The sequence below is a fragment of the Coloeus monedula genome (assembly GCF_965178545.1).
Source record: "Coloeus monedula genome assembly, chromosome: 11".
In the NCBI taxonomy this organism is placed as follows: Eukaryota; Metazoa; Chordata; class Aves; order Passeriformes; family Corvidae; genus Coloeus; species Coloeus monedula.
In genome coordinates this window covers 8496607-8515524 of record NC_138791.1, presented here as the reverse complement: position 1 = coordinate 8515524, position 18918 = coordinate 8496607, and the positions used below count along the sequence as shown (strand labels likewise).

General features: G+C 35.4%; 1 protein-coding gene across 1 annotated transcript in view; it reads left to right on the top strand.

Annotated features, from left to right (window-relative positions):
• DNAH12 (dynein axonemal heavy chain 12) overlaps positions 1 to 18918 on the top strand; it is a 57835-nt gene that overhangs the window by 7883 nt on the left and 31034 nt on the right. Inside the window, exons 12-34 of the mRNA XM_082288749.1 lie at positions 390 to 525; positions 1284 to 1409; positions 3121 to 3255; positions 4060 to 4253; positions 5214 to 5430; positions 5968 to 6153; positions 6516 to 6716; positions 7813 to 8007; positions 8223 to 8344; positions 8474 to 8756; positions 9365 to 9484; positions 9855 to 10011; positions 10235 to 10407; positions 11726 to 11878; positions 12294 to 12533; positions 13011 to 13256; positions 13553 to 13672; positions 14377 to 14486; positions 15120 to 15303; positions 16051 to 16191; positions 17105 to 17188; positions 17272 to 17460; positions 18093 to 18212. Of these exons, the coding sequence (XP_082144875.1) occupies positions 390 to 525; positions 1284 to 1409; positions 3121 to 3255; positions 4060 to 4253; positions 5214 to 5430; positions 5968 to 6153; positions 6516 to 6716; positions 7813 to 8007; positions 8223 to 8344; positions 8474 to 8756; positions 9365 to 9484; positions 9855 to 10011; positions 10235 to 10407; positions 11726 to 11878; positions 12294 to 12533; positions 13011 to 13256; positions 13553 to 13672; positions 14377 to 14486; positions 15120 to 15303; positions 16051 to 16191; positions 17105 to 17188; positions 17272 to 17460; positions 18093 to 18212 (3832 nt within the window). The remainder of the gene's footprint in view (positions 1 to 389; positions 526 to 1283; positions 1410 to 3120; positions 3256 to 4059; positions 4254 to 5213; positions 5431 to 5967; positions 6154 to 6515; positions 6717 to 7812; positions 8008 to 8222; positions 8345 to 8473; positions 8757 to 9364; positions 9485 to 9854; positions 10012 to 10234; positions 10408 to 11725; positions 11879 to 12293; positions 12534 to 13010; positions 13257 to 13552; positions 13673 to 14376; positions 14487 to 15119; positions 15304 to 16050; positions 16192 to 17104; positions 17189 to 17271; positions 17461 to 18092; positions 18213 to 18918) is intronic.

Below are 18918 nucleotides of genomic sequence, written 5' to 3'. Positions count from 1 at the left end.
TTACTACATTTTTTAGTTAAAATGAACAGTTGTGGCCAAGTTATATAGTGATTCCACATTACCAAAGAGAGAAAATATTTACTAGAGTAGTATTTGTGTGTAGACTAATGATACTTTTCTGAAGTTCTTTTACTAACAACAGGTAACCAAAGCATTTCTTTCAGAAGAATACCCCAAAATCCAAACAAAGCAGTTATTGCAAGTCAGAAACCAGTATTTGTCTAGTCTGACTTGGTCATATTCCCTTTCTAATTTCATAAATAATGGAATTTGTGTGGGGATAATACTTAAAGAAGTAATTTGATTTTTTAATTATATTAAAGCTGAGCTTGAAGCCAGTCAAACTAAAATCTTAAAATGTTGGTATTTTATGTAAAATAAAACTATAGGATATGCAGTGAATTTGAAACCATTAAGGAATGGGCATTAAAAGTTCCTGAGTCAACAGAAGAAATGGTAGAAATAATGGATTACATAAAGAGGGTCAAAACCAAAGATATTCGAGACCTGGCGCAAAGGAGCAAGGTAAATGACTATCCTTTAATTCTTGATCTTTTATTAGATATGCTGGCCTATACAAATAGAGAATTCATTCTGGAGTGCAGACTTTTGTCTGCCTGTGTGAATAAACTCAGTGTAACTTCAGACAGAAGTGGGAAGTCCAGATTATTCTTTGCCATATGCCTTTGCTTCTTGTTCCCATTCCCATGTGTTCTGCATGTCCGTGAGAAAATGCAGCTTTTAATAAATCACTCAGTTTATTTTTTGTATCTTACTTCAGTACTGCTTAAAAATCTATTTGTGAAAATGTAACAGACAAGTATAAGAAACACTTTATATGTAAGAACAGTCAACAGATTTTGAACACATGAGAAACAATTCATTCTTTGAGCAGAGTACAGGTGATGTTACATTAGGAGTAGTTTGTGTGTGTGTGTGAATATGTATCAGATTTTCTGTTATGGTAATAGGTCTATAAATATAACACGTTTATATCTGCAGAAATTATATTTCGTATATTTTTAATAACATTAGTGTTTCTGCATATAGATTTACAGACCACAGGAGTCATATTTAGAGAAACAACTCATGATCAGGGGAAGGATTTGAAAAATATTACACATATATTTTGAATGTTAATATTCTATTGGCTGAAGTAGCTCTGAATTCTGAAAAGTTCATGAAATGTAGATTTCTATTTTATGTTTGTGGATAATATTGTCCTACCCCATATTTTAAACAGACCTATGATACCTAAAGTTTTGTGAAATCTTTTTTTGTAGGAGTGCTGTCGGCAAATGAGTTACTTGATAGATGTTTTTCCATTTGCTCCTGAAGACATTGAACTAAATTCAACAGCTATATTATGGCCAAAGAAGATCAACTTCATTTTTAAAGAGCATGATATTGTAAGAGCATTTTCTTAGTTTGTGGTATATTTTGGCTTGATAGACTTCTCACTTTACTTGAGCTATTTGTTTCCTCAGCAAAATGTATATACACATGTAACATAACATATATAATGTATATACACATATAACATAAACCATACTAATTTAGACATGCATGAATAACATATTTCCAGATTTTTGTAACAAAAGTGGACTTTTTGTGGATAAATTCTAAAACTGTCTCTGTAACTTGAAAGCTTCACCAAGTCTTGTTATCCTAACATGCTTGTGGTCAGTACTAGGTTACATGTAGGTAGATGAAAATTCACTACACTGCACATGTCTTGTACTGAAAATGTAGTTGCCAGGCCTTTAATGAGACTGAGTGTCTGGACAGGAAGTCATTTAGTTAAAAAGGTATTTTATCCTGTCAAAAAAAGAACAGTGGGAGCAATGTTTTCTAGCAATCATCAACAGAAGATACACAACATCTCATTTTCTCTGTGTGACTGTAGATTGGTTTTCTTCCACGGTCTGTATTCATCTTCCTTAGCATGCTTTGTCTCTGTCTATGACGTAGTCAAGTCTTTTAGGGTTCCCTTGCCTCTCTGTAGTAGTTTAGCATAGATCTAATAATTTCTTCTAAAATTTTTAAAGAATTAATAATTAACATTTTAAAAAATCAATATCTTTTAAATATTACAATTAAGGATTTCTCCTTTACTAAGTTTTGTTTAGATACCAAGGCATGTGTCCAAGGGTAGTAAATATGCCTCTGACTGAAAAGATACCCAGCTTGGGAGACTGCTTTGTCCGTAAAATAATTTGTTTGCATGTTATCCCCATGCAAACAAAGTATTCTTTTAACCCCCCAAAAATAAATCAATAAAATTAATTTTCTACTTCTGCACAGAGAGTCCATGACGCTTGTTCTACCTCTTTTTAATGAAAATGGTAGTACAGAGTGAATCTCACTTCTTAGTTGGAGTCCCTGAGCAGTGGGACCCTGTAACTGTCTGTCAAGTGACTTCCATTGTGCTAGAGGTTGAGGACAAGAAAAGTTTCACATCGAGTTTTCATGAGTCTGTATGTTTGCATTCTATGCTCTCAGATATGAGTCTGTTCTTATTCTAATGCAAAAGGAAAATATTGATTCCTCTTTTGGAGAAGTTCTGTTTGTCTGCTTCACAAATTTTGCATGGCAAGTAGGTGTACTTGTCTTAGGAGATCTCCTCTCTCTTGACTGATTTCTTTCTTTGGTACTTTAAAAGAAACCCTTGAGTGTGCAGATTCAGTGCTATAAGGTGGTCTTATGTTGTAGAATTTCTGCCTTTTACAACCACAGGTACATGTGGGATAGCATTGGCTTTCAACAACTGTAGGTGTCCTTTTTGACAGTAAAATACTGAATCCCAAAGATGAGAATATCTATTTTTTTTCTGTAATGCTTTCCTTTCTGTTGTCTGACTCCTGAAGGAGGCCTTTAAGGCAATCCTAACTGTTCTGATTGAGATGAAGGTTCCATGCTAGCATATAGAGGTTGCACACACTTAAGTGGGACATACGAAAAGAAATTTCAGTTGTTGTAAGATAATAGTTTATCTGCATTGTTTGTTTTCTGTCTGTTTGCACTAAATGTTTAGATGGTAGTGTGTATATTAATCATTGAAGGGACTTAAACTGCCTTTGCATTGCTTTTTTGTCATGAAAAATATCAATTCTTTTGTAGCTGATTGAACAGTCTAAAACTAAAGGAGAACGAGAAGCAGTACAGAAATGTGATAACCTCCATGTTGAATTAGACAAGCTTTATAATTCTGTAATAGAATTAGAAGAATACTCAGAACTGGATCGCATGCAACAGGTTTGATCAATAGTATAAAATCAGTAGAAATGTTTTCTGTGTTTAATACACAGGGACCATGGAAAAAAATTATAATTAAAAGTAATCAGTTTAGCGAATGTGAACTGAAACATTTATTATCCTCTTGCACAGTGAAGAAGCTCATAAAATTACACTTGTCTCCCTCTCATTTTTGTTTTTCATTGTCAATTAACATTTTATTTAGAGGAAAGTTTGCTATAAAGTTGTGCTTGAATTAGGTGATAGGTAATCATAATAGCAGTTCAGAAAGAGTGTTTGGTAGCCTTTTGATATTTTTTTCCTACAAACCTCAAAACTTCATTGTTATGCTAGTGAAGAGCAGGCCACTGGCTCCAAAACTTTGTGAATTTCTAGCAGTATATTTTAATTTCTAGAGCATGGCTTGTGCTTTAATTGGAGGATATTGCATAGTAAGAAATTTTGTTTTTTAAAAAAACAAAACACTTCAAAGCACAAAACAGAAATCCTAAGCTAATAAATCCCAGTTGCTAATATGATTTGCCAGGTAATAAAAAAGTATGTGCCTGCCTCCTGGAACAGTGAGTTTTAAAGCACAAACAATTTGGAAATACTCTAGAATTCAGTAATGAGAACCAATTTTATTTTTCATAATGTTCGTCTGGGTTCTTCACAGTTTATGTACTCATCAATAAGCAGACAAGTTTTTTAATCTTGTTTTCTAAAATTTTAATATGAAAGCTTATAATATTTTGATATCTTATTTTGATAGCTGTTCAGAGCATAATTTTGTTATTTCTCAAATATACTATTATTTGATTTCAGTATGTGACTGACCTGAGGACATTGCAGAAAACAATACAGGACACTGATGAAACAGTAGCTGCTCTTAATAAAGAAGAGACTTTGCTTGGATGGAAACCAAGTGAATTCCCACTCCTCAACAACTTAAAAGCTGAGATAGAACCATACCAGAAACTCTTTAATCTTATACTGAAATGGCAGCGAACAGAAAAAAGGTAATTCCACTCCTAATTCTATAAGAGGGAGAGTGAGAAAAATGCTTATGCTGGTCTCGTCCATGTCAGATGTAGAATATGGATTTGTTTTCTTGTTAACATGTGTTATTAGCAAGCAAAATAAAAGGGTAATACACGTATCAGGCTTGCTACTTTTAATTCAGCTAGAAAAAATGTTGATTTGTTTTTATTTTTAAAATGTAATCATGGAATCATAAAATCATAGGATTTCCTAAGTTGGAAGGGACCCACAGGGATGATTGAGTCCAAGTCTTGGCCCTGCACAGAAGAATTACACCATGTGCCTGAGAGCAGAAGAGCATATCTCAGACTAGGTTCTAATTGTATTGGTCATGCTGGTGTAGCCTGTAATAAGACAAGCTCTGTGAAAGAAATGTATTAAGAAGAAAAATTGTTTTATGAGCCATTTTGTGTTCCAGAAAAGGAAGAAATTCAACTAGAAAGCTCATCGTCTATATGTAACCAAAACTGGTTTTAACCTAGCAGCTGTCCAAAATGGTGGGTTCAAATTATTGTGTTGCTGTCTGGTGGCTAGATCCTACCACAAAACTGTGCTCTGTGTATAAATTAAGGGAGATTGTTTATCATTTAATGCATTCTTCAGAAGTTATAATGTGCTATGGCTGAAAGTGGGGGGGGTTTGAAAATACAAGACCTAGTGTATTTTTAAATGTCATATGTCGATCTCTATCCAGAGGTTAACTTAAATATTTCCCCATTCATGCAGTTACTCAGACTTAAGAGAATTACACAAATACACAGAAGAATGTGGTTGAGCCACTTCTAGTTGGGCATTAGAATTTTGCAAAGAATAACAATAATATGGAAGGAGAGCTTTGCTTTAATTTAAATTGCTATTAATGTGTTGCAAAACAAAGTGATAATTATTTGTGGGTTACATTTGTTATTCTGTTTTGTGACCTTATGTTTTTTTCTCAGATGGATGGATGGGACCTTTTTGGAACTAGATGGGGAAAGCATGGAGGCTGAGATGGATGAGTTTTACAGAGAGATGTACAAACTGTTAAGACTCTTCCAACAAAAGCAGAAGAAAGCAGCATCGGACAAGAAAAAGACGCTGCGACGCAAAGCTGTAAAGGGTAATCCAACTCTTACAATGTGTTCTACAGTTCTGGATCAGATTAAAGATTTTAAGGTAAGAAAATGTGAGGGATATTAATATCTGATGCTGAGGGACAAATGCTAAATTCAGGGCTCAGTACATGTAAATGATGCGGTGTCAGAGAGAGAGAGAGAGTGTGTTCTGAATCCTCATTTCCAGATTTTACTGTCCCATTCATTTTAATAAAATTGGATTTTTTAGTATTTTTTAGATAGTTTCTGGAATTGTTAATGATTGAACACATACAGGAGAAAAGTAATTTTTGGTTTGCAGAAAAGGATGTAGTTGGGAATTTTGAAATGGGACTCTGTTACATTAATAGAAGCAAAGTTTAGCATCACTGAAAAATTATACTTATGCTTAATAGTTTTCTATATTTCTTCTTTGGTAGTTAATATAATTATTTAGAAATGGAATGGATAACTGAATGGAGCCCTCTGCACTTTTTGGAAAAGATTTTCATGTCTTTGGCTACTGTAGCAGAATTTTAAATGCACATGAAAGGTTATTGAAAAATTAAGAAATAATGTATATGACAATATTTGCCTTAAAATGTCTTTTCTGAATTAGGAGAATATTCCGACTGTGGCTGTCTTTTGTAACCCTGGCATGAGAGAACGTCATTGGCAGCAGATGTCAGATACAGTAGGGTATGATATAACACCAGATGCTGGAACTACCCTGAGAAAAGTTTTAAAACAGAATCTATCCTCTTACTTGGAACAGTTTACAGCAATAAGTGTAGCTGCAAGCAAGGTAAGCACAGAGATTTGATAGTGACAAATATGATGTCGGGTCTCTTAGGGAATATTTTTATGACTTACTGGCATTTTTTGTCTTTGCCATTATGCAACAGAAGAGATTTGGTGAGACTTTGGCCCATTATATGTCAATGATGAGTGTAAGCATTTGTATCTCATGTGACATCATTAGTATTTCCAAAGCGTGCTGCTTTCTGTGTGCAAGAAAAGGATATACTGAGGAAAAGTAATATCAAGTAGTTACTTTGTGCTGCTAGAGCAAAATAGCTTATTCAGCTAGATAAGCTTATATATTGAATTAGTGAGTTGGAAAAAACCAATTCAGTCACTAGACCAAGCTATTTTCTTTTTAAATAGGAATTTTCCTTGGAGAAAGCAATGCATACCATGATGGAAACCTGGGATTCAATTTCCTTCAACACAAATGTGTATCGTGAGACTGGTATTCATATTCTGTCTTCAGTGGATGATATTCAGGCTCTTCTCGATGATCAGATTATGAAAACTCAGACAATGAGAGGATCACCTTTCATTAAACCATTTGACAAGGAAATCAGGGTACAATGACTACTTTTTTCAGCCATTTTTATTTGTAGGATAAGTGTAGTGCAATAGTATACCAATTGTTTTACAACTTTGTTTTTTGAGTTGTTAATGAAATGCTTTCATTAATTTTTCAGCAAGAATCTTTTGAGTTTATATGAGTCATACTTACCTTATTTCTGTTTTGGAATTCCATCTTCCATTCAGATTCAAGTGCAACTGAGAGAACATGATTATTTTTTCTCATATTTTCCAAAATCTCTATTTCCATTACCCTTGCTTCCTAATAACTGGAAATTATATTTCTGTTATTGCTAATAAGAACACTTATTAATTCTTGAGTTTTGGACTCAAATTTTGAACTATAGTGTTTTCCTCTGGGCAAAGAAACTTCTTGATGGCTGGGAGAATGTTTGTTAATCAGACCTCAGAGCAATGATGGCAGCGCTTTACACCTGATTTTGAATTTCAGGGCTAGAATAGTCTTTGTGGTGCTCACACCATGGCTATTGACAGGAGAGAAGCTGGTGGAATTGCTTTGCAGTTACCCTCCGTAGTTCTTTGTTAGTTTATGTGGCAAATGTTCAGGCTCAAGCAGGCTCAGTGAACATATATAGTATTTACGCTTTACAGGCAGCCTCTCCAGCCTGCTCCAGTGGTATCTGCTATTGTCCACTTAAGGAACAGAATGGTGGACTTGCTGGATCTCTCCTATGAGCTGAGGTGGCTTTTCTGGTATTGTGTCCCTGCTGCCATTCAGCTACAAGAGCCCATGCTGTGGGGAAATGAAACAGAATTTATCACTGGTAGCCTCCTGGCTATTGCTTAACAATTAAGTTGTTGGAAGTTCATAGCAGTAAAGTGATAAATGCATTTTGGAAAATAATTTCCAAGTAAGTAAAAAATGCCTGAGCTCCTTTGGCCATCTGTATATGTGGAAGAACTTAAATACTCCTAAATATTTTTCTTTCATTTTGTTTATTGGTAGACATTTTTTTTTCTCTTTGGGAGCTAGAATAACACAATGTCTACCTTTCCTGAAGGTTGTTTGTTGTCTCTAACATTATTTGCTTGGAAATGTCAAGTTAACATTCTTTAAACATTTATTAAGGAATGGGAAAGACGCTTAATTCAAATTCAGGAGAACATTGATGACTGGCTGAAAGTGCAGGCCCAGTGGCTGTATTTGGAACCCATCTTTTCTTCTGAGGATATTATGCAACAGATGCCAGAAGAGGGGCGGCAGTTTCAGACTGTGGATAGGCTGTGGAGAGAGATTATGCAGTTTTGTGCCGAAGACCCAAAGGTAAGGGAAATAGCAGTTACTAACAGGAAACAGTAGCTTCCCTTGCCATTTTTTTGAGGGGCGGGATGCTTAGTTTTCAGAATATATACAGTGAACTACAATTTCAGTTCCCTAGGCTTTCTAGAAACAAAGTTATGTTGTTCCTTATTTGATTAACTTCTACTGTTTGAAATATCTCATTTATAGCTGACAGTTTGCACATATTTGTTGTACAGGTTCTCGCTGCTACTTCCTTGCCAGGATTAACAGAGAAGCTTCAGACCTGTAATGAGCTTCTTGACAAAATCATGAAAGGGCTTAATGCTTACCTTGAGAAAAAACGTCTCTTCTTTCCCCGGTATGATGAGCTTTGGTTATTTAAAACCCACAGATTCTGAATGGTTTTTTTGTTGTGAATAAGTTCAGTCTTAAAAATAGCTTGATAATGCAGTTGTATTTCCTTTTTTTTTTTTTCCTAATTTTTTAGCTTCTTTTTCTTGTCTAATGATGAAATGTTGGAGATCCTGTCGGAGACTAAGGATCCTCTTAGAGTTCAGCCTCACTTGAAGAAGTGTTTTGAAGGCATTGCTAAACTGGATTTCCTTCGCAATTTGGATATTAAAGGAATGTGTAGTTCTGAAGGCGAGCGTGTACAACTGATTTCAAACATTTCTACTTCTGAAGCTCGAGGTGCAGTGGAGAAGTGGTTAATTCAAGTAGAAGATATTATGCTGAAGACTATACGTGATGTAATTGCCAGATCAAGAATGGTATGGGGTTTGTGATAATTTAAGATCTGTCACACCTATCTTTGTCTTACGGCTGTCCCTTGGCTTTCTAAAATTCTTCCTCAACACAGGAGTTGATGAAGTTATGGGGCCAGGACCAAGTTAACATGACTTGTATTTATAGGCCAGTGATATACACTAGAGTTTAGTTTGAATAAGAAGCAAGTCGTTTTCCTCTAACACTGAATATAAATTCTTCTAAAAGTTTCTCAGCAATACTATTTTACAGGATATATCACCTGATGTAATAGTTCAGGTTTCTTATGAATTAGAAATACGACATTTGTAATATGCTTACTTCCTCCTAAAAGAAAATCATTAGACAGAAAATGTTTCTTTCTATGAAGTTAACAAGTTGTGAATATTTCTGTAATATGGAAGGATAATTCTAAGAATATTTTAAATTATTGGGTAAAAAATGGTAAACCTAAGGGGAAAAGAGCATTTAAAGCTCCATTTGGACATTGCAAATAGGAAAATAGTATTCTTTTAGCAAAGAATATTAATAGGATTACATTATAAGCTTCTGTATTACATTGTGATAAACATACCCAGACACTGTGTTTCTGTAATGTATTTACCTGTTTCAGGCATATCTAGAGACTGAGAGAAAGCTCTGGGTTCTGGAGTGGCCTGGCCAAGTAGTGTTGTGTGTGTCTCAAATGTACTGGACAAGTGAGGTACATGAAGTTCTTCGTGATGGACCCAAGGTACTGTGTAATGCATAATTTTTTAAAAATCTTATTGTTTCATTTCAGCTGATGAATTTTGTTTAATCAAACAGTTTTTTACAGTCAAAATAAAATTTGAAAAATTATGAGCATGTGTGTTTGACATCCATAAATTTATGTACAGTGATTTATACTTTTCATGCAAGTACTTGAATATTCTTATTTAGAGCAATCGTAGTTTAAAATGTAGCTTTGCAACATAAATGCATAATTGTGGGTAAGAGAGACGTTGATGCAAAACTGTGACAATATAAAAGAGTAGCTTAATAAGCAACCTCTGTTAAGCTATTTAGTCAGAATGAAAAAGCCTGAAACACTTGAAACTGTGATATAACCTCTTCTCTCCTAGGGCTTAAAGGGTTATTATGATACACTTCAGCTTCAACTTAATGATATTGTAGAGCTGGTGAGAGGAAAACTGTCAAAGCAAACAAGGACTACACTGGGTGCCTTGGTTACTATTGATGTTCATGCTAGAGATGTCATCAAGGAAATGATTGAAAGCGGTAATTATATTTTAAAACATTTTTCTTAACACGTAGTTAATGAAGAATTGTTCATCAATCAGATTTTACTGCCTAAAACAGCACAGTACTAAGATGGGTTTGTGAGTATTTGGATACGAGCATCAACATTAATAATTTCAAAGCTGTTTTAAATTTAACCATAATAGAAAATCTGGTTATCTGCAACATCTTTTATGATTCCTGTCAACTCTGTGTTTGTCAGGTGTGCAGAGTGAAACAGACTTTCAGTGGCTTGCACAGCTGCGCTATTATTGGCAGAATGAGAACGTTCGTGTGTGCATCATTAACTGCAATGTGAAATATGCCTACGAATACCTCGGAAACTCCCCACGCCTGGTGATCACTCCTCTCACAGACAGGTGTTACCGCACCCTGGTATGAGCTCCCTCCTGGGCTGCTGCAAATTGTATTTACTGTGCTGTAGTATTGCTTACACTGTTCAGTGCAGCTGTCCTTTTAGGGCTTTTATTGTCAGACTCTGCTGTTTCTGCTAGAATGAAGTTTGTAATTTTTACAGAATGCTAAACATAAAAATCACTCCTAACAACAAATCTGGACAGCCCACCAACGTTGCTGAAACACTAGTGGGTTGTTCTGTTGTGGCTGTGCTTTTTTAAAACACACAGGAAAACCAGACAATATTTGATTGCTGTACAGATTATGAGAACCCAAAGTGCTTTTCTGGTGTTCTGTGGCTGCTAAATTAAGTGGAGAAGGATGCACTTGTGATCACACTGTTCCTAATAGTAGTACAGATTTGTCAACCTGTTAGTATCTCTGCTCTTGGCAGAGGTGTTTATTATTGTGCTGGTTTAACCTCAGCTAACCTGACAATTGAAAGTTACCAAAGTCATCTCAGGTGCAGCTTTTCTCATTATCATTTACTGCAGTCTCTTTGCTGGAGTAAGTTCTGCTAGGCACCCATGGTGTGGCTGTAGCTGATGCTTGGTAGCTGTTTGTCAAGACATCGAGGTACACTGATGTGAGAGGATGATGCAGCTGCTAGTCTGTTTCAGTTTTAGGCTCACAAACCTTGAATCAGAGCACAGCAGGTGGAAGCCTGGCATTCTGGCAAATGGAGGTCTTGTTCTTTGCCCACCAATGTCTTAGTAAAGTATTCCCAGAACTTGTCAGTCAATGTAAACGTGGCCCTGTAACTGTTTGGTTAAAGCCTGCAAACTGGACTGTTTGTTAAAAGTCTGCAACTTTTTTTTTTTTCTGTCAGATTTCCTCCTACTTCAATAGAATATAGGAGAGAATATGGAATGGTCAATGGAATGCACATGCTTCAAAGGGGGATGGTGTGGGAAAGAAAAGAAAAGAGGAAAAAAGTATATTAAAGGGCAAACAGAGAGAGCAAGGAGTAGCAACAAGTAACTGCAACAAATTTAACTTGAAAGGTGTATCTAAACAAGAACTGAAAGATTGGGTACAATAAAGTTTGAGTAACCAATCATGGTTACGATAATAATAAAACTAAACTCTGTTAGGGTCAAAATTAAATTCTCTTGCATATTTTTCCCAGCTGTAAGAATATTTCAGATTCTTTTTAATTAGTAAAACCATACCTTTTATGTTAGATAAAATGAGTGTATGAAACTATCAGGTGCAATTTAATTTTACCATTTTCATTCAGAATAATTTCATATGAATGAAGTACAAATAATTTCCATAAACTATTTCTGTGCTTTAGATTGGAGCCTTTTATTTAAACCTCGGTGGTGCCCCAGAGGGTCCAGCAGGAACAGGTAAAACGGAGACCACCAAAGATTTGGCTAAAGCTCTTGCTGTTCAGTGTGTTGTCTTTAACTGCTCTGATGGCCTTGATTACCTGGCAATGGGAAAGGTAAATAGAAAATAAATGTATGCTGAATTTTTTTTTTAGCCATGAAAATTTTAGGGTCCCTACTTTGCAGACACAAATAAATATGGCAGCTGTGCTCTGCTACCCTTGGATGCTGTATGCTGTTCTCTACATGTTTCATTTTCTGTGCTTTAGGAAAGCCTATTAAGTTGCTAATTAAAACATGAAAGAAGCAAGAGTTCATGGGATTGGGAGCTTCTGATTTAGCTTGCTTTAGAACCAAGAAAAAACTTTGTTCTTCAGTACATCACTGATCTATGATCTAGACAGGTTAAAGCATTATTATCATAATTGTAATTTTTAAATCTAATTAAACTTCCAACATGACAGTCTTAATTTCTTTTGAATCTTCTAAGGTTCTGTTAGCAATACGATTGGTTTCTTTCTTCATTTGCAGTTTTTCAAAGGTTTGGCTTCCTCAGGTGCCTGGGCATGTTTTGATGAATTCAATCGCATTGAACTGGAAGTGCTGTCTGTAGTGGCACAGCAGATCCTTTGCATCCAGAGAGCCATACAGATAAAGCTAGAAACATTTATTTTTGAAGGAACTGAGCTGAAGCTTAACCCCAACTGTTTCATAGCAATTACTATGAATCCAGGTTATGCAGGACGTTCTGAACTTCCAGATAATCTGAAGGTAAAATAATAAAATAGATGTGTCTGTAACCTTTGAGATGATTATTTTTGACCAGATGAGCTGTTTCCATAAGGAAGCTTTACTAACTGAAAGCAGAGATAGTGCCGCATGAGGAGCACACCAACTGCAGATGCTTAAAGAAAGGAAGTGCATTCTCTCACCTGCCTTAGACCACATTTTTCTTCCTTACTGCTGCCTGTATCTGTGCAAGGGGCAAATGGCATTTTTGTATTCTGGAGACACCGCTGAGGGAAAAGAGCTGAGAGGGACAGTGTCTTTTCTGCACTGTATTGTACATTGAGATGGATATTGATGGTAGCTCACTTAGGTTAACTTCCTAGGGAGTCATAAGCTGCAAGTATTGATAATTCTGTTTCATGATGGGATGGATACTGATCCATCACCTGTAAAAGTTCTGAATTACTTTCCATTCCTAAGTTATTTATTTAAAGATATTTCTTTGGGTGTGTATTTCAGGTTCTTTTCCGAACAGTAGCCATGATGGTTCCCAACTATGCTCTGATAGCAGAAATTTCCCTCTATTCATATGGATTTTTGAATGCTAAGTCACTGTCAGTGAAGATAGTCATGACCTACAGACTATGCTCAGAACAGCTTTCCTCTCAGTATCACTATGACTATGGCATGCGGGCAGTCAAAGCTGTGCTGGTGGCTGCGGGGAATCTGAAGTTAAAATTTCCTACAGAAGATGAGGATATATTGGTGAGTTCCCGAGGGAATATTTGTTTAAGGAATTTCATAGATGCATGCCATTCTGAGTTCTGAAGGCAGTTCTAGCCCATCTTCTCACATCACTGATCTGTGTTTTGTGGTTTGTGAAATGAAGATAGTAAAATACATGCTGCATTTTCCAGGGCTGTGCTGGGAATCGCATGGTTCTTATCAAAGGCCCCATTTAATGAATTCATCTTTGTTACATACTAGGTTATTTTAGTCGCTGAACACCTTATGCTTTGTCTCTTAATAAAAACAGTAAAATGCATATTTGTTTCTTTTAGCTTCTTAGATCAATTAAAGATGTGAATGAGCCCAAATTTTTGTCACATGATATACCTCTGTTCATGGGTATAACTAGTGATTTATTTCCTGGAATCAAGCTTCCTGAGGCAGACTACAATGTAAGTAGTCTTGTAATTTTTCCTTGGTGATGATCATTGATCGTTTTGTGGTGATTTGCTTTTTAATCAAGTGCAATTAATGCAGTGAGGTATTTCAAGATGAGGAAAATTGCTGAATGCTTGCAATGAAACTTTGTAGCAAAGGGAATTCTTTATCTGTGCTGAATATAATCCACATCTGAGTTCCCTTACATTCTCAAGGGTTGTGCCTTACAGATTGGGAATTGACCTGCACATTTGCCAAATTTTAGGCTTTCTGATTTCTTTCTTAATTTTTTGACATAATTAAATGCGATTAAGCTTTGTGCTTGTATTTTATTTATAGCAACACTTAATGCTTCCTTTGTAGGAGGATAGCTGGAAAGAAGGATAAGTATGTTGGAAAAACAAATTGGATTAACTTTTAAGTTTTAAGTAAATACTGCAATCTTGATAAAAGTGTATGGTTCCAAAGCACACTGCTGGTTTCCTGAGGGTGATACGCCTTCTACTCAAGATAAAAATTGTAGTTAAATCCTGTTCTAGCACATGAGGTACAAAAGTGGGTTTTTTTCCCGCAGGAAGTTTGCTGTATTCTGACTAATAATATTTCACTTACTAATTAATTTGAAACCCTTACTGATGAGCACAAACTCTTTTAGTGTAGTGCAGGACAGTAATTTAAATTGTAGCAAGAATAAGATTATGATTTGTTTTGATTTTAGGATTTTCTGGAATGTGCCAATGAATGTTGCACTCGACATAATGTCCAACCTGTAGAAACTTTTATGCAGAAAATGATACAGACATATGAAATGATGATTGTTAGACATGGGTAAGATTCTCATCACCGCACTATCTGTTGTAATTCTGACTTATACTGTAGCAATAATTTATATGAAGTTATAGAAGGTTTTGAGGGTGCCAAAATACTCCTCTTTGTATTGGAACAATTGATTACTGATACTGCTTTTGCCTGTTCCAAAATTCTTGTGGATGTATGTCTGGGGAATTGTACTCTTTCTGATATCAGAAGTACTCTCATATGTATAATGATTTTAGGTGCTGATACCAGTATGGTGAAAACTTAGGACTGTAAAAGCTTATTTGTATTAAAATATTGGTTGTCAGATCTGTGCCGTTTTATTCCTAGCTTTTATTACAGAATAGCAACTGTGTGCAGAAAATAGGTACAACATGACATTAGCCATATGATGGTTAATATTCAGTTCATTAATTAATTCTCTCCATAAGACATCATGCAATCAGATTTGCATGTGCAAATAAACTAGGTTTGTGGAAAAGATGTTTTACATATACAAAGAAAATTTACTTGCTTCACTTTTTGAAAATTAGGTGAAAATTAGCTTTAAACATATGTTTGATACTGTTGGCCTTCATGTGATCTGTAAAAGTCTAAACTGCATGACAAATGTGTTAATAGCAGGATTTTTTTTCCATCTAACAGCTTCATGCTGGTGGGGGAATCGTTTTCTGGGAAGACCAAAGTTCTACACGTGTTGGCAGATACATTGTCTCTTATGAAGGAGCGTGGTTATGGTGAAGAAGAAAAAGTCATTTATAGAACTATGAATCCAAAATCAATCACTATGGGCCAGCTTTTTGGGCAGTTTGATCTGATATCCCATGAGGTAACGTATGTTTAAAAAATAATGTTCCCTGTATATTGTGTTTCTATTATTATGGATAGTAAACTGTTGAATTCATAATTTTATGATTTAAAACAGATAAGAACACAATTGTAAATTTTATTTTAACTAATGCTTTTATGGTCTGTTTTTAATTAAGATATAAAAAATGCAGTACCATGTGTGTATGCAGTTATATAGGTTTAAATATGCAAAAAAAACCAGTACCATTTTGAAGGTCATTGTCCTCTTATAGTTGCATCCATGCTAGGAAATCATATCAAACATAATTGCATTCATTTCTCTGTCTGTTCTTAACCAGTATAATCAAAGTAATGCAAAAACTATCTAGAAAAATCTATAAACTCATGAGTTCCCAAGTGTGAAACTTAGGCTTGGAGAAGGAATGACATGAAGTAGTAAATGTGAAATAGTGAAACTTAGGGTGACTCTGGAGAGAAACAGATGCAAGACAGAGCAGAAATGCTTCTAAGTTTCAGTAAAATGAATTGCTGATCTTTTTTGTTACAATATTTTTTTCAAGTGAAAGAAAATCTATTTTAAAATTTGCTGATGTTTTAAGACCCTCGGTGAAACTCCAAAGTTACATGTGCTCTCTGCAGCGTAAGAGGAGAATAATTAAAAGTGAGGGATAGTGGAAAGCAAAGAGAAGGGTTTCTGTGACTGGCAGTTCAGGTTGTACTCTGTGTTCTTTGTCTCACCCCCCATTCCCACATCTCCCCCTGTCAGTGGACAGATGGGGTCGTCGCTACAACCTTCAGGGAATTTGCGTTGTCCGAGACCCCCGAGCGCAAATGGGTCATCTTCGATGGCCCCATCGATACGCTGTGGATAGAAAGCATGAACACGGTTCTGGATGACAACAAAAAGGTATCAGTCAGTGAAATAAATGCTTGAATAAAATTGTGTGACATTTTACAAATACCCTCCTACATGTAAAACCACAAATACAAACTGCAGTCCCTGACTTTTGAAAAGAGCAAGTGCAAGGTGGCATTGGTGACAAGTCGTAAGGGTTTTTTTTAGTGGTTTTTGATTGGGGTTTTTTCGTTTGTTTTGTTTTACTTTATTGGAATCATAATCACAAAATCAACTCATTGCTGAAAGACATGAATTCTATAGTATTTCCTGATGTCATAATGCAATTTTCTAACATAAATAATTGAAATTTAAACATCAGAAATTACAATTAATTATATATTATAAACCCCATCATTTCTAAGCCTGCACAAACTTAGACACTTGCTTTTCAAAATAATCCCAAGACACAAAGGTTTGCATTTTCAAAATAATGGCTTCTGCAGTCAAAATTGTAACACCACTTTTGTAAATGGGCCCTAGGAATCTCAAAGCAAATATAAAAATGAGAGACAACATTGGGACTTTTAAGTTCTGGATGATAATGTTTCAAAATACTCAAGCTGGACTCTTACTTTAATATGAGAGAGTAGTGTTTCTCTGGCTGGAATGCTTCAGCATTAGCAACAATATCTGCAGATATCTTTTGTCCTTTCTTCTTTTCTTTATCCTGTTAAATGCAAGATTGATTGTAATGAACCTACTGGTAGGTTACTATGGAGTGCTATGGTTTAAGTGAAGAATTTAGCTAAAACTTGATAAAAATCTATTGCTACAAGTGGTTCAACATTTTATCTAGTTGACCTTACCTTTGATTTTACTTGGTTTTGCCAATTTTCATAAAGAACTCTCCTGAGATAGGAAGTAGTGTAATTTACAATAATTTTTTTTTTCTAACCTTGCATGTTATTTTTTATCTTTCAAGCTTTGTTTGATGAGTGGGGAAGTCATTCAAATGTCCCCTCAGATGACTCTTATTTTTGAAACAATGGATCTTTCCCAGGCATCAGTAAGTTTTGTATTTAGTGAAAATATGAAACAAAATTCAGTACATTAAATGCACAATAAAATGAGTTTACCGTTTTTCCTTAGCCTGCTACGGTCAGTCGTTGTGGCATGATTTATTTGGAACCTTCTCAGCTGGGCTGGAGGCCACTTGTTACCTCTTGGCTGAGTAAACTGCCTGAACCTCTGAACTCAAAGGAACATCAAGCTCTTCTGCAGGGACTTTTTGATTGGTTGGTACCACCAGCATTAAGAGTCCGTCAGAAACAGTGCAAGGTATTATTTGACATTTTTTCCTGCAGTAGTTAGTGGCTATGTCCATTCTGTTACCCTTGGTAGGAAGTGACTGTTCTCTCATGAAAAGCACAGTTGGAATGAATATGTGGCTCTTGGGACCAGTTTGGAAAGTTAAAATGAGAATGTCAGCTAAGACTTGAAACTTGATCATCGTTTTCATCTTCTTATTTTTGAAAGTACAGTTTGTATTTAAAACACTGATTAAAAAGTATTCCCGAGAGAATTTTGTACTTTTTTTTTCTTTAAAGATCTCGTGTTGTATAAGGAAGTGCTTTTTTAAGTTTTAGGGGAAGGTTGTAGTTCCTTGCAAGCTCAGTGTGACAGTGCTTAGAATTTTGCTCATGTTTTGCTGCAGTTACTTCTGTGGGTTTTGGTTTGGTTTAAGATGTATAATTGTAGTGGTCACATGGTAGCCATGAACATGGTTAACAAGCTAAAGGTCTTGACATTTCAATGATTGAAGGGGGCAAATGATCTTTTGGGTAAAAGTCAGTGTATACCTTGCCTTCTAATATGTGTTCAGAATTAGCTAGTGATCTAATTAATTTATCTCCAAAAGATAAATTAGCTAAAGATGTAAAGTATTACATCCAACCTTTTGAATCTCTTAGGAACTGGTACCTACAAGTGATATCAACGTTGTAGTAGCTCTCACACGGATTTTTGAAATGTTGATTTGTCCAGCTGTGCAAGAAGATCCCACCAACAAAAGCATCCGTGCCTGGATTATGGTTGGTTTTTTAACATGTAGTGAAATGTATATTTATTTCTGTATGTGCTGGTTTTCAAAACAATTGTACTAATCAAAGTAACTTTAATTTGTGAATGAGAGACGTGAAACAATTTTACTACCTCCCTGCTCTCTCTCCCCACACTCTGGAGATGCCCAGATGAGATGGAAGTCTTAAAAGTGACAAATATGATTAAAAATTCTCCTATTTTTCCAATTAATTGGGATAGTGTTTTTATTAAATGTGCTTCTTAAGTAACCAAGAAGTTAGCTGAAGCAAAGTGTCCTATTTCTCTTAAAGGAAATAAATATTCATGCAACACCGATTGGCTTGTTTGTTTGAGCAACACTTCCTTGGGAGAAGGTTTTCTGACAGTTATATTAGCTGAATCCTCTGTCTGACCTTATATGATTGTTCCTATGAAAAACTGAAGAAAATAGAATATGAAAGTAGTTATTTAAAATTGAATTATAAAATTTCTAGATCCTGGTTTGTCATTAGAACTCTTCTCAGGCTTTGTCCTGTGACATACTGCTGTAGTCAGTGGCCTTTATTTTTTTGTTATCTCTCTCTTTCTCTTTCTCTTTCTCTGTCCTTGAGTAAGACTTTTTTGTGTGCTCTGTCTATAGTCAGATTTCTAAATTTCTTTAGGCCAGGGATATTGAAGGGCAATTTCTAGCATCTCTCTGCTTAACAATATTTTTTA